The sequence below is a fragment of the Suncus etruscus genome, chromosome 5, assembly GCF_024139225.1.
Source record: "Suncus etruscus isolate mSunEtr1 chromosome 5, mSunEtr1.pri.cur, whole genome shotgun sequence".
Classification (NCBI taxonomy): Eukaryota; Metazoa; Chordata; class Mammalia; order Eulipotyphla; family Soricidae; genus Suncus; species Suncus etruscus.
Window position 1 is genome coordinate 82,356,646 of NC_064852.1, and position 14,510 is coordinate 82,371,155.

Here is a 14,510-nt window from a genome sequence, read left to right on the forward strand (position 1 = left end):
TGGGTTTAAGCATCTTCATACACTTTACACTATATTTCATGAGATAAGTCTAGAAGTTGAAACATCAAACTATAAAATGAAATAACTTTTTTTACTCAGGGGGTGACAGAGATTGAACTCAAGTCAGCTACATACAAGGCAAGTTCCCTAACTGCTGTGCTCCAATCCACTAGCTCTATTTCTTTCTCTCTTTCTCTTCTCTCTCTTTCACTCTCACTCTTCTCTCCCCACCCCCCCCCTCTCTCTCTCTCTCTCTCTCTCACTCTCTCCTCCCTGTCTGTCTCATCAGCAGCATGCCTAATACCTGGTATCACTCAAATTAATTACATGAGAAACAGTTCTCTTTTGCTAAAAAATATTTCTTTTGCTGAAAAATATCCTGATGCTAATGGTAATATTGCACACAAGAAAATAAGACTTATTATTTTTTAGTTACAATCACATTTTAGATCCAAACTCAACCTAAGTCTTTGTATAATCTCATGTCAGTCTTGCCTCCAAACTAATTTGGTTACTTTTAAAAAAATCAGAGATTTCAAATTCTGGCTATATCACTGTATATTTTGTCCTAAGTGACTTCTTCCTACAGATCAGAGCCAACAATTTAGGAAAACTTTGATTCCATTAATATGTGTGCATATGTATGTGTGCATGTATGTGTATGTTGTGAGTGTATACACACACACACACACACACACACACAAAGGGGAGGAAAGAAATATAGAAAAGATACACAGAAACAAGCAAGCGAGATTCATGTTCAAGAGACAGGACAGGCTTAAAGAGCCTCCTAGAGATTTTCTACAACTACAACAAATTTTTTTTTTTTCACCTAGAGTTCTCTGCATAGGTTGAAGTTAAACTGGGCGTTATCACAGAGGACGCCTTGCCCTGTTGTTGATATTTTCATTATTTCATCCATTGTTGATGGTGTTTTCATAATCCCATAAATTCTTCTTTAACTCCTCCTTTCCTGAGTGTGTCCACCCTTCTTTGGGTGGTGTCTCAGGTTCTCAACTTCAAAGAGCTCAGGATTTGCATGTCAAAGAGATGTGGTTTTTAATTTCTTCAGGTCCAAGCAATCTCTTAAATTTCATTTCCCAGGGGCTGGGCGGTGGCGCTGGAGGTAAGGTGCCTGCCTTGCCTGCGCTAGCCTAGGATGGACCGCGGTTCGATCCCCCAGCGTTCCATATGGTCCCAAGAAGCCAGGAGCAACTTCTGAGCGCATAGCCAGGAGTAACCCCTTAGCATCACAGGGTGTGGCCCAAAAACAAAAAAAAAAAAAAAAAAAATTCATTTCCCAGAGGTTAGAATAATAGAACAGCAGGTAAGGTGTATTTGCCTTGCACCTGGCTAACCTGGGTTTGATCCCTGGCATCCAGTATGTTCCCTTGAGCCTGCCAGGAGTGATTTCTGAGCGTACAGCCAGGAGTAAAACCTGAGCACTGCTGGGTATGATCCAAAAAAATTATTTTTTCATTCCCCAAATTATATCACTAGGAACCCCTATTCTATTTTAAATAATGATTTTTCTTTTTTCTAATGCTCTAATTTCAATGGAAAGTTTCACTAAAGAGTGATTGATATAAAATAGAAGAAATTAAAATGAACAATTCACAAGTAATTCTTTACCCTACTCACATAGCACTCTCAATTTTATACCACAAATCTACAAGTATAATGGGGACACATTCTTTTATAGTAGTTAAGAAACCAGTCCAGATCTTTTGGGTACTGTGCCTCCCTCCCATCAAATTTCTTTTTTTTTTTTTTTTTTTTTTTTTGGTTTTTGGGCCACACCCGGTAACGCTCAGGGGTTACTCCTGGCTATGCGCTCAGAAGTCGCTCCTGGCTTGGGGGACCATATGGGACACCGGGGGATCGAACCGCGGTCCGTCCTAGGCTAACGCTGGCAAGGCAGACACCTTACCTTTAGCGCCACCGCCCGGCCCCCCCATCAAATTTCTTAAGGCTCTCCTCTGAGCTATGTCCTAAGCTAGTGAGCATGAAAAGTCATAGATATGATCTCAATATTACCCAATGCAGGACATTACAATTACTGAGAATTCAAATAGTTTCATTTACTCTCTATGAAACCTTGTAATTTTGACCTTTGCTCAACAATTTAAAACTTATTAAAAGTTACAAATTGTACTGTTTTCAGCTTTTAAAGTTAAACTTCAATTCTTTCTTCTGTCTTTTCACTCTAAAGCTGAGAGGACCAGCCCAACTAAAGCACTTTATCAATTTATTCCAAAATTCCAACACCGAAACTATCTGTCTAATGTTAATAATGTAAAATTAATTAAAATTTATAATAGTATTTGTAAAGTTAAACATATTTTTACAAAAACAAATTTATTCTTGTATTTTCTAAAAATCAGTCTTTGAAAATCTTTTTAAAGGATGCATTCATTTCTCAGTTATGAAATCTCTATGCAAAACTGAAAACATTTAGCTCTTTATAAATAGTCATGAGAAACTTATTTTTTCCCATACTTTTAGTTTGTTTTTTCTATAACAGATGGGAAAATTTTTAGCTAAGTTATTTTTAAAAAGGATACAACTATCGTACTAATACTAAAACACTATCTACCAACAACAACAAAAAAAAGCAATAAATTTCCTGTAAATTATGAAGATAGCTTAACTTAACTTACAAAATTATATATATATGTTTAAAACCAAAAGAGTAGAGTTTTTACAAGTGTTAAGGTGCTTACCTTGCAAGCAACTGAATCTGGTTTGATCCTCACTACTGCCTGAGCAACAAATTGCAGTAGTCTCCAAGCATTGCTAGTATGATCCAATAGGTTAGAGTGCAAGCTTTGCATGGAGGAGGCCTTGGTTTGATGCCTGTCACCAAATGAATCCAATCACTGCCAAGAGTAGTGAACTGAAAGTAGCCACTGCATCTGACCCCTTTCTGCCAAAAAAAAACTACATACTCCTCAAAAAACTAAAAAATAGAAAGTCAACATGATGCAGCAATTCCCACACACTCAACGAATTAAATAAAATTCTCACAGCACTGGGATAGCGCATCCATTGTTGATGGGTTGAAGGGCTGAAGCACATGATTTGTATACAGGAGCCCCAGGCTCAATCCCAGACCCACACAGTTCAGTCCTCAAAACTGCCAGGAGTGATGCACCGCACAACTGGGAGGAGTAAAAACATAAACAAAAAAGGGACTGTCTCTAAAATATCTATGTACCCATGTCAGTAGCAGCATTATTTGCAATAAAAAATACAGAAGCAACACAAGTATTCATTGATAAATGAATGACTAAGCAGAATATGATACAAAATGAAATGTTACTCAGTTTTGAAAAGAAAGAATAATACAAAAGGAAATGAGTCTATTTCAAAATGACAATGCCTATTTTATTTCACTTAAATGAGGTACCTCAAGTAATCAAATCATAGAGATAGAAAATAGTATGGGGATGCCAGGGCATAGAGGGAGAGAAGAGTAGGGGTTGATTTTTTTTAATATAATTTTTATTTTGATCATAGTGGCTTTCATATTGTTGACAATAATATTTTAGGTACATATTTACATAAAATCAGGGGGGATTCCCGTCACCAATTTGTCCTCCCTACACCTCTGTTTTTGTCCTACTTCCCATTTCCTCTTCCCTCACCCCCATGGCTGCTAGAATATGTGGTCCCCTCTGTACCTAGCCTACTACTTAGTAGTCTTGCAACTGTTTGGTCTTGGTGCCTCCCTTATTTCCCCCTCTAACTGGGAGGCAGGACTAGCTAGTTCAAGTTACGTGGTTTTGTTTGAAGTAGAGAAAAGTAATAAACTGGGGTAAAAGTCTAATATGCCGAAAATGGGTGGAATCCTTGTAGAGGCTCTCATCATCGATTTGAGAGACGAAGGAGAAAAAGAAGGCGAAGCACTCCACCAGTACAAAAAGAAGTGTCAAATATCCAGTGAGGACTCCAACATTAATGATAAGCACCACACACAAAAAAAAAAAACCAAACAAACAAACAAAAAAAAAACCCACCATGGTCTTGAGATAAGCAACATGGCATAGCACATAAAGAAAGAAAAGAAGAGAAAAAAGTAAGTATAATTGGGGACAACAACTTCAATAACCACACCCAAACAAAGAAAGTGACCAAAAATAGATGGTAAATAAAAATAATAATAATAATAAATGAAGATAAAAAATAATATATAAAAATAAACAATGTTTTGTGCTTTTTGCTTTTTTTTTTTTAGGGGTTGATGTTTAATGGATTGTTTCACTTTTCTAAGATAAAGAGAGGCTTGGAGATAGTGATGATGAGTGCAAAGTAATATGAATGTATATTATGACACTGAACTGTAAAACTAAAAATGGTTCAGATGATAAATTTTATAGTATATATTACAATTATAAAAATTGGAGGGAAAAAATGGTGAAGCGCCATTTCATTCTCCTGCACACAATTTGCTGTTCAATAAATTAGGTAGGCTATTACTGTATCTTAAGTTCTAAGCAAAAACAATTGGCTTAAAGCTATCATCAAGTACAATTTCTACATTAACGTATGTTCCTTGGTTGCATTTTTTCCTTAATTGTTACTAGAGTACACTTAAAGATCAGAGCTAGTTTTCCAGTGCTATAAAACCATGTTTTATGAAAAATAAAGCTTCACAAGTTTTGACTGAGTAAATAAAAGCAGCTATCCTAAACACTTGAAATTATTCACCTATTATTACATAAATACAGCTGGCATTTCAATAAGGTCATAATGTTATTCAATTATCCTCTAACACATTTTGAAGACATTAAACAAAAAGTCTAGCATTATTTTAAGAATTTTATTTCTGATATTCAAAAAATCTCATGTTTGAAAATATGCTATAAACAAAAAGCTGCTGAATCACAAAACTAAGCACAACTGTCATATGGCAAGTAAAGATTGACAGTTAAATTAAGTCATCACAAACACATAAAACATCAGCTATGACTTTGCAGGCAAAACCGAATATTTAAGTGATGGATTTTTGACTTTCCACATGTTTAGAATTTTCAGGAGTTTGACAAAATAATTTTTAAAGACACACAGGTAGAACAGCACTTTAAACAGAACTCTTCAATCATTCAGAATACATCCTGGCAGCAAACATCCTGGGTGACGGACAACAGGAGTAGTGGTGATGAGCACAGGTTCGTGGATCACACCTTGTTTGTTTTATGCTTTCATCCCTAGCACTGTGTGAGCCTAAGTATATTGAACTTTGAGTCCCAATTGCTATGTTTATAAAATGAAGTTAATGCACTTTCTCAAAGTAATGGCAAGTGTTTTCAAAACAATAATGCTACAGAACCACAGAGATAGCTCAAATGGCTGAAATGCGTCCTTTACTTACAGAAGGGTTGGTTTAAACCCAGCCCTGCTTAGTGCCCTCAACACCACTGGGAGCACAGAGTTGAGAGTAGCCTTCTCTAAGCCATGCCAGGTGTGCCCAAAACTTTTAAATCTAATAAGTACTATAAATAAATCATCTAAATAAAATATTTACAAAAGCAAAATAAAGGCTAAATCTTGAACCAGCCTTTTAAGCTCCTTAACAATAATTAATAGCAGGCTCCATTCCATGTGCTGCTTTATTTCCATCTCAGCTGTTGATAACTACTTAATAATGGTTCTCAGCTCTCATTGCATATTAGGATCACCTGCACAGCATTTTAAAACTCTCTATGCCCATATCCCAGTCAAGGCCAAGAATCTAATGAGTGATGTCAGTTTTAAAGATCCCCAGATTGTATACTAAAGCCACAAATCATTCAGCCTGTATATATTAGCTAATAAGAACTCAACCTATACATCAGTAAATTATTAAAAATAAAAATGTTTTGTTACATTCTAAAATCTGAAAAGGACAGCTTATAAATACTTGTCAATATATTAAATATATGTGTGTATGTATATATACATATATATTTTCAACTAATGGTATTTGTTAGAATGCAAAATGATAAAATACTGCTTTTCCCCCTGTTCATTCCTGAACTTGTTTCAAACTCAAATTAAATTCTCTCAAAACAAGATCCACTACACTTTTGAAATTAAAATTTCAAAGTTAAAATAATACATCTATTTAAACAAGAAAAACATGACCTTTAGTAGTTCAAAAGATGCTTTGTCAGAAATCACATAGTTTCTTTTATATGATTCATATAACCTTAAGTGTCAAGATAAAAACTTGGGTAACTTCACTAATTGAATGTTTAGGGCACAGAGAAAAATAATTTTAAGTCAACATCTTCCCCTCTCAAACAGAATTTGAACTTTCTGTTTAAATACAAATAATGAAAAAAATACAAATAATGTATCTAGTAGTGTTGCTTTCTTTAATAAAGTACAAACCACCTGGCATTTCCATTGATATATAAACATGTGTAATATGAAATTAATTACAATTTTCATCTGTTATTTTATGCAAATTAACTAATGTTCATGTTATATAAAAGCACATGAACATGCAATATAAGAATGCATATATATTCCAAATAATATCTATGTAATATATACTGTAATTATTATATATGAGTTACATGTATTTGGTAGATACATGCAAAATTTAGTTTCAAAGAAAAATCAAAACTATTGTGAAAATTGCATTTAACACATTGATGCTGGCATTAGTTTGTGTTGATTAAATCACATTCAAGTAAACAACCAGTGCTACACTCCTGCCTCAGTATATTAAATATCTTAACTCAGATACAAGTCCCTGAGACATAGAACAACATATACAAAATGAATACTTACGTGTGGCCTTAAATTATCTAGTCTAGAGTAGTTTGAAATAAAGCAATATGCCTGAAGTTTCAGAATAAAAACCACCAATCAGATCCCTTGAGGCTGGGACTTAACCAAAATTGACATTAAGGCAGCCTCAATCTGTGCACTATGGTCTCCGCTGTAAGAAAATATAAATGATCTCACATAATGTGTAAAATCTGTGAAAGTTATGAAAATATTTTAACTAATCTTTTATAGTCAGAATATCAACCACATGGGGTCAGAGTGACATCACTGTGGGTAGGAAATCCGCCTTGCACATGGTCCACCCAGGTTCAATCCCCTGTATCCCACATGATCTCCCGAAACTGCCAGGAGTAATCCCTAAGTGCAGCTGGTGTGGCCCAAAAACAAACAAAAAGAATACCAATCACATTTGTCCTTAATATACCTAAAATATAGCATTACACTAAGTTCTTAACCATATCTGAGCCTGTTGTATCATACAATAGCCAGGAAAAGAAAAAGTGATTTATGCAATGACCAACACAAATAAAGTCCTGTATTTTCCTACTGGTTTTGCCTCTAGTGAGTTCCTGGAAAGCAAAATTACTCTCCATCTCTGCAATTCAGATTCTCATTTGTGAAATATGGATGTGCTCTGTTTCTTCAAAAGAAATTGCTTTAACTATATAAGCCTTAGGAAATTAGAAAGAAACATTTTTCAACAGCAATATTCAGGGGAAAGGATTAAACCATGTTTATAGATAATTCATAATCTTTTTAATTAAACAAAAAAACTTTCACAGTACAAGAAATGGAAACAAGAGCCTTATACATGTAGTAGAGCAAGACTATTGCTCTATTAGTGCTCTCCTGCTAATTGATTGACTTTTTGTTCTGTTTTGTTTTGAAGCCACACCTAGAAGGGATAAGGGTGTTGGTCCTGTGCTCAGGAAAAACTGACTGTGATTGACATTCAAATCAGGGTCACTGGGATGCCAGGCAAGTGCCTTAACCTCTATACTTACTCACTCTTGTCTTTGGCTAATTGATGGTTTTTTTTTTTTTTCTCTTGGCCACATCTGGCTGTGCTCAGGGTTTACACCTGTCTCTACACTAAGGGATCAGTCCTGGTGGGGCTAAGGAGACCATGTGAAGTACGAGGGATCAAACCCAGTGTGCAAAGCAAAACCTGTTGCACTATCACTCAGTCCCATGGCTGAATGACTTTTATTGAAAGTAATTTATTTCTCAAGCTAACAATTTAACATATGTAGTTTTTTCCCTGACGTCATTCAAACACATCAAACTTTCCCCACAATTAAAACCATTTTTTTAATCTGGATTTTTTTGAGAGAAAGAACAAAAGCAATAGAATAATCAACAGATACATGGGCTATGCCCAAAGCAAAAGATGAACCAGAGGATAGACAAGTAAAAGAAGACCAGCTAAAATTATTTTATGTCAATACTTTAGTTATTAGTAACTTTTCTGAATAGGCTGCCAGGTCAAATGATCAAATGTGAGCACAGAACTACTATTTAGATAATATGCTGAAACCTTTCCCTAGATATTGCTACTTAAATTTGGAGAAGGCAGGGGTAAAATTCTTTTAAAATATTTTTATGTGAAAAATTATGTAGTTTTTACATTTTCTCTTAAAACAAAAAACTGATCAATTTAATCTTAAGCTTCTGAAGAAAATCACATCAAAGTATATTACTTCTGGCATACTTATGATGTGAAGTTCATCCCATTTCCTTTAGCACAACATTTGATCTCACCTGACTTTTACTCAACAGTATTACTGAATACCGCTAAGAAATTGGCACCTTCACCTAAAGCATTTCCCTTTAATTAGGGGAATGGTTCTTCCAAGTGGTGCTCAGGGTACAAGGGCCAATGGGCCCATCAATGCTAAGGACCTTGAAGGTCACTCTGACAATGCTGGAGACTATGCAATGGCCCAAATATAACTCAGGGCCTCCAACCCTTTAAGTTGTCTCCATGGTCCATCTTGAAATCTACCTATTTAATTCTCCTATTTTATCATACCCAGTACATTTCTGTGTTCTTGAAAATCATTAAGATTCTCCACTATGAAAATTTTGCTTTTATGATCCACATTTCTAACCAAGTATTCCTGAATATACAACAAAATGTGAGACTGTAGTGAACAATATAAGGCAATATCTAAGTTTTTTTTTTAAAAAAAAATAGGGAAAGAATTGGGAAAGTTAGCATTCAGAGGTCTCAGTGAACAGCAGCAGGTTTGTTTTCAGATAAAAGAGAATAGCTAATTGGAACAGAATGAAGGAATAATTCACACACTAAAGTTTCCTCTACTTAAGCATTATCCTAACAGATTAGTCATGTAGCTTTGAGATTTTTCCATGTTTCCTACCCCTGCCAATATTTGCATGGTCTCTGACGAAAAAAACATGCTGTAACTTGCTTCTTAGGAAATGTCAAGTTCCAGGGGAAAAATGCTTTCTACATGCTTAAATCTGGAAAACTAGGCAAGTTTCATTCATTAGATAAAGTCGCTTTTTTTCCTGCACTTTTCAATTTCTTGGATGTGCTACCCTCTTGAAGGCGACGTTCATGCATTCAAAGTGAAGGAACAGTAAAGAAACTGAGAGGGACAAACACATAGGGAAAAGGAAAAGAAAACTGTACTAAGAGATCCCGCACATCAGGAGCAAGACTCGCACTCATTGGAAGTCTTCACTGTTTACCAAGATGAAGGTTATTTTCAGGTTTCTCCTCCTTGCAGAACTACCTGTTCTCATTCCTGTTTACCCAAACGCTTAGCAAGGTGCTTATTAGCATATCTGGCAGAAAGGCACGCTTCATTTAACATTAACTCACCTTGTGACAGCCCCTTTCCCCCCCAATCGCGACTCAGACACGTGAGCCCAGTATGAAAAGTATTCCTTGTTTGCGATCTGACTTCTGCTTTGGGCACGGGCAATTGGCCGCTGCCGCAGCCACTGCCTCTGCCACACACCCCCAACCGGAGGCTCTGGCCCGGCGCGGTCCCGCCCGGAACTGTCATGCGGACTGACAGCCGGCACACCCTCCCGCAGAAAGCCCCTTCCTGACAGTCAGTCACCTTGACTTGGCCCATCTGCCCGGGCCTCAGCACTTGGCCCCAAAAGAAAACTTTTCTCTGCATTCCCAAGAGCTCGCTTACAGGTATACCGCGCCCGGCGGTTCCTGCAGAGAGAGATCCAACAAGGGCGCCTTTGTTACCATCCTCACCCCGGGACTTCTCACCCCATGGCTGTGATTCAGCTGCCCTTCAGGAGCCCCAAGATGGGGTGCGTTTCCAAACCCAGCCAGCGCTCCCCGGCTCTGATGGCCCCCCCTTAGATGATTCTAGGGTGCGGGGAGAACCTCCTGCACAGCGTGTGAGCGCGCAACCAGTGAGTCAGGCCGCTGCAGGGCAGCAAGTTCCTGCCAGGTAGACGAGTTGAGGCCTCCTAGGGTGCATGCAATGCGAGCAACTTACCCTGCCGGCGCGGAGAGCGACTTGGGCACCGCCGGGGCGTCCTGCACGCGCGGGGCTCGGGGGTCCATCGCCCTGCGGGGCGCTGCGCGAGCTCCAGCTCCCAGGCGGCGCGTCAGTGCTGGAGTGCGGATGGAAGAGGCCGGTCAGGGCTGGACACGCGTCTTCCTTCCTTCCCCGGGCCTGTGCGGGACTGGCCAAGAGCCCGCCCGAAGCCACCCAGCCCCAGCTCCCGGGATCTGCCCGCCTCCCGCCGTGTCTCCACCTGCGGGGCCCCGAGCAAAGCCGCCCCAGGCTTGCTGCCGCCCAGGCCGCCGCGGGTTCTCCGGGCCGCGGGCTCAGGCTGAGCTGCGGTGGCAGGAGGCGGTGCTGCAGCCCCCGCCCCAGGGGGGGGGAGTGACTGGGTCGCCATTTGGCGCCTCTCGGAGGAGGGATCGGACTTGGCCAGGCTGGGAGGAGGAGGCGGGCGCGGAGCCAGGCGCTACTAGGCACCACCACTGACTGCCACCGCCGGGCCGGGCCGGGCAGCCACGGCGCTTCTTGCAAAGTTGGCACAAGCCAAAAGTCTCGGGCAAACTTTAAGCAAAGAAAAGTTGAGGAGGACAGGAGAGAGCGCGCAGCGGTAGAGCGTTTGCCTTGCAAGCAGCCGACCCAGGCAGGACCAATGCTGGTTCGAATCCAGGCATCCCACGGTTCCCTCAGTGCCTGCCAGGAGTGATTTCTGAGCAGAGCCAGGAGAAACTCCTGAGCGCAGCCGGGTGTGACCCAAAAACCAAAAAGAAAAAAGAAAAAAAGAAAAAGAAAAAAGTTGGGGAGGTTTATTCGGCTCTTCCTACCCAGGGCTCGGACACTCTTTTTCTTTTTTCCCCAGGCAGGCGGTGACTCCCCACTCCCACGCGGCTTCCTGTCCCAGGCTAGCCTCCCCCAGCTCTCCCGAGCTCAAGCCAGGACTTGAAAAGAGGATAAAGCTCCCCGGAGCCGGGCCTGGCCGCACCGCGCCTCTCCTAGTCCCGCAGCGGGGTTGCGGGGCGCTGCGGGGCCTCTCCCGAAGCCCGCACAGACACTCACCCTGCCCCATCGCCCTGCTCGGAGCTCCGGGTCCCGCCGCCGCCTCGGCTGCTCCGCCAGCTACAAGTGGCTGCAAAACTCGGCGGCATCGGAGCGAGCGAGGCAGCGAGCCGTAGAGAGAGAAACGGGGCGGGGGTGGGCGAGTAGGAGTTGGAATTTCCTTCCTCAAGGGCTTTTCCAAAGGTCTTTGGGGTCTGACTAAGGGGGGGGGCAGGGAAAGGAGGCTCCCCCTACTCACCCGGCCGAGCGCTCCAACCCATTCCCACCCACTAAGGGCGTCGCAATCCGGAGCCCGGCAGGTCCCGCCGGACAGGTGTGAAGCTCAGGCGGGCGGGGAAATGGGGAAAGAATCTCTAAAAGCAGTTTTGATCCCAGTGTACTCTGACCTTCCAAGTCCAGAGTGTGTGTGTGTGTGTGTGTGTGTGTGTGTGTGTGTGTGTGTGTGTGTGTGTGTGTGTGTTTCCTTTTCAACCCCATCTACAGTTGCTCTTCTGTTCAAAGCGCACCTGTGACACTGTGATCTTTCTAATGGGGCGGCAGGTTGGAGCCTGCCCAGTCTTCTAAAAGCTTTATTTCTTTCCTTTCTTTCTTTGAAAGCCTGTAACCACGATGACAGGAGGACTGCACAAAAATTACGTCTCGTTACAATCTATCCACTCAGAATCAGATGATTGAGATTGTTCATCGTTGGGAAGATTTGCTTGAAAAAAGCATAACGAGTGCATGTGAATGATTTAGCTCCCACATGTTTCTTTCATGGTTCTTTACACCAGACAAACAAGTATATTGAGCATCCTGTGTACAAATTAGTAGGTAGGTGTGTCAATAGTTTTAAACGGAAGAATGGTCCCAAAGCTTGCTTTCAAATAAAACATAAAATATGAAACTATTTTAATAAGTCACTGTAGAGAGATTAAATGAAAAGACATAGGAAGGTAGACGGGTCTCTGCGGTGGTGTACACACCAAATAACAAATGTATAGGCTACTTACTTCACCCAGCTGATAGAACACTTAACAAGCAGTTGTTAAAAATTAACTTATTTTTTAGAACTCTTACAGAACCAAATGCGACTTTAGTTGCTTATCCATTGTAGCAACCCAAATCATTGCAGAGATACTAATTGCTTTGTAATATGACATTTTTGTGTACTGTGTGCTGTCGTTTATTTTTATTCCTGCCTGTACATCCATTTCTTTTAGTGTATCTTCATATGGAAAGAGAAATGTTTGGTTTTTCTAAGAGAAATTTCACCGAGAGGAGATTGATCTATAACATAAAAGTTTGGGGTGCACACCATAATTAGACATTCTGGGCTCTCTAACATTTTAGCAAAAAATATTTTTTTAAAGGCGGTATACTTACCTTTGTAGAGTATGAGGATAACTCACCCAAATCTTAACAAAGTATTTGTTTATTTGTTTTGGTTTTTAGCCACAACTGATTGTGCTCAGGGCATATTCTGGCTCTGTGTTCAGAGATCATTCCTAGCATTGCTCAGGGACCAAATGGTGCGGGCAAAAAACCCTAGTTTGCTGCATACAAGGCAGCAAAACCTTACACATTATATTATCTATAAGCTCTATTTATTTAGTTACAGGTCACCATATGCAGAGCCGGGGATAGAACCTGAGTTGGCTCTTTACAGAGCAGATGCTTTACCCACTGTAAGGCATCCCTGTCTCCTGACCAAAGTAATTAGAGAACACTATGTTATGACAGAAAATTTTCAAAAGCACAATGATATATCAAACAAAACATAATAGCCATGTCCAATATTTTGTTATTTTCTTGATTTGTCCTTAAAAAGTTGCCTTTATAAATTCTTCTAATAAATTAATAAAAGAACGGGCTCAAAGAGCTAGAGAGGGGGCTGGAGAGATAGCATGGAGGTAAGGCGTTTTCCTTGCATGCAGAAGGACGGTGGTTCAAGTCCCGGCATCCCATATGGTCCCCTAAGCCTGCCAGGAGCATAGAGCCAGGAGTAACCCCTGAGAGCTGTGCGGGTGTGACCCAAAACCAAAACCAAAACAAGACAAAACAAAACAAAAGAGCTAGAGAGTAATCTTTTTTTTTTTTTTTTTTTGGTTTTGGTTTTGGTTTTTGGGCCACACCCGGTGGTGCTCAGGGGTTATTCCTGGCTGTCTGCTCAGAAATAGCTCCTGGCAGGCACGGGGGACCATATGGGACACCGGAATTCGAACCAACCACCTTAGATGCTGGATCAGCTGCTTGCAAGGCAAACACCGCTGTGCTATCTCTCCGGGCCCTAGAGAGTATTCTTTGCCTGTTATTGTGTGGAACCCTTCTCCTTCTCCAGGCATCACCTGGAGCAAGCCTCCTCCCAAAACACACAAAAAGTAAAATAAAAATTCTAAACCATTTCCTGTTGGGTTTGGTTTATGTAAAATATTGTTTCTGTATCAGTGTTCTTGGGAGTGGGTGGAGGAACTCACCATCCCTTAGCATTGTGTTTGATGGGCTTTCATTTGCATCTTGTCCAAGAGTCACCCTCAAACTCATACGCCATACTCCTGGGTGACAATTCTCTGAACAACTAATCAGTGACTTTTCTGTCCAGATATATCTAATTCTTCTGGTCATTTTTATTTTATTTTGTATTTCATAATCCCTCCCAAGAGACCCTTGGTGTCATTTGTAAAGAGGACTAGCTTCAGCAGGACACCCTAGCTTTCTGTATGGTTTCTACATGATGCTGTAGTGATCTCAGGCTTAGAAAGTTTGTGATGAGACATTATTAGGCCTCCTAATCTTTCTGGGAAGCCTTGCAAAAATGGTTTCTCAGTGGTGTCATTGCTTCAGATGAGATACAATGTCCCTAAAGCAGGAATGAGACTGAAAACCTGATAGGCATGTCCCTGAGATGTAGAATGTGCAGCAATGAATGGAATTTGTTAAATGCAGCTGCAGGCCATAAAGTTGCTTCCCTGTAGCTTGGTTTTAACTCCTCATCGAAGGTGTGTGCAATCATCCACATCATCCATGTGGTGGTCATCTTTATTTCCAATATTGTTCTCTTGGATAACAATTAGATTGTCTCTTATGTGGACAAGAAACTGTTAAATATAGCAGAGCTCCTTTCCTCTTTAATGGCCAATCTGTCCTTTTTGCTAGTTACCAATGGACATACTATGTATATTTCTGCCTTTTTCC

General features: G+C 40.5%; 1 protein-coding gene across 3 annotated transcripts in view; it reads right to left on the bottom strand.

Moving 5' to 3' along the window:
- COBLL1 (cordon-bleu WH2 repeat protein like 1) overlaps positions 1 to 11,453 on the bottom strand; it is a 181,015-nt gene extending 169,562 nt beyond the window's left edge. For all 3 annotated transcript variants that reach the window (XM_049773782.1, XM_049773781.1, XM_049773780.1), the window contains exons 1-2: positions 11,337 to 11,453; positions 10,272 to 10,389 (exon numbers count right to left, since the gene is read on the bottom strand). In XM_049773782.1, coding sequence (XP_049629739.1) covers positions 10,272 to 10,389; positions 11,337 to 11,346 — 128 coding nt within the window. In that variant the 5' untranslated portion in view covers positions 11,347 to 11,453. The remainder of the gene's footprint in view (positions 1 to 10,271; positions 10,390 to 11,336) is intronic.
- Between the last annotated feature and the right edge of the window lie 3,057 nt (positions 11,454 to 14,510).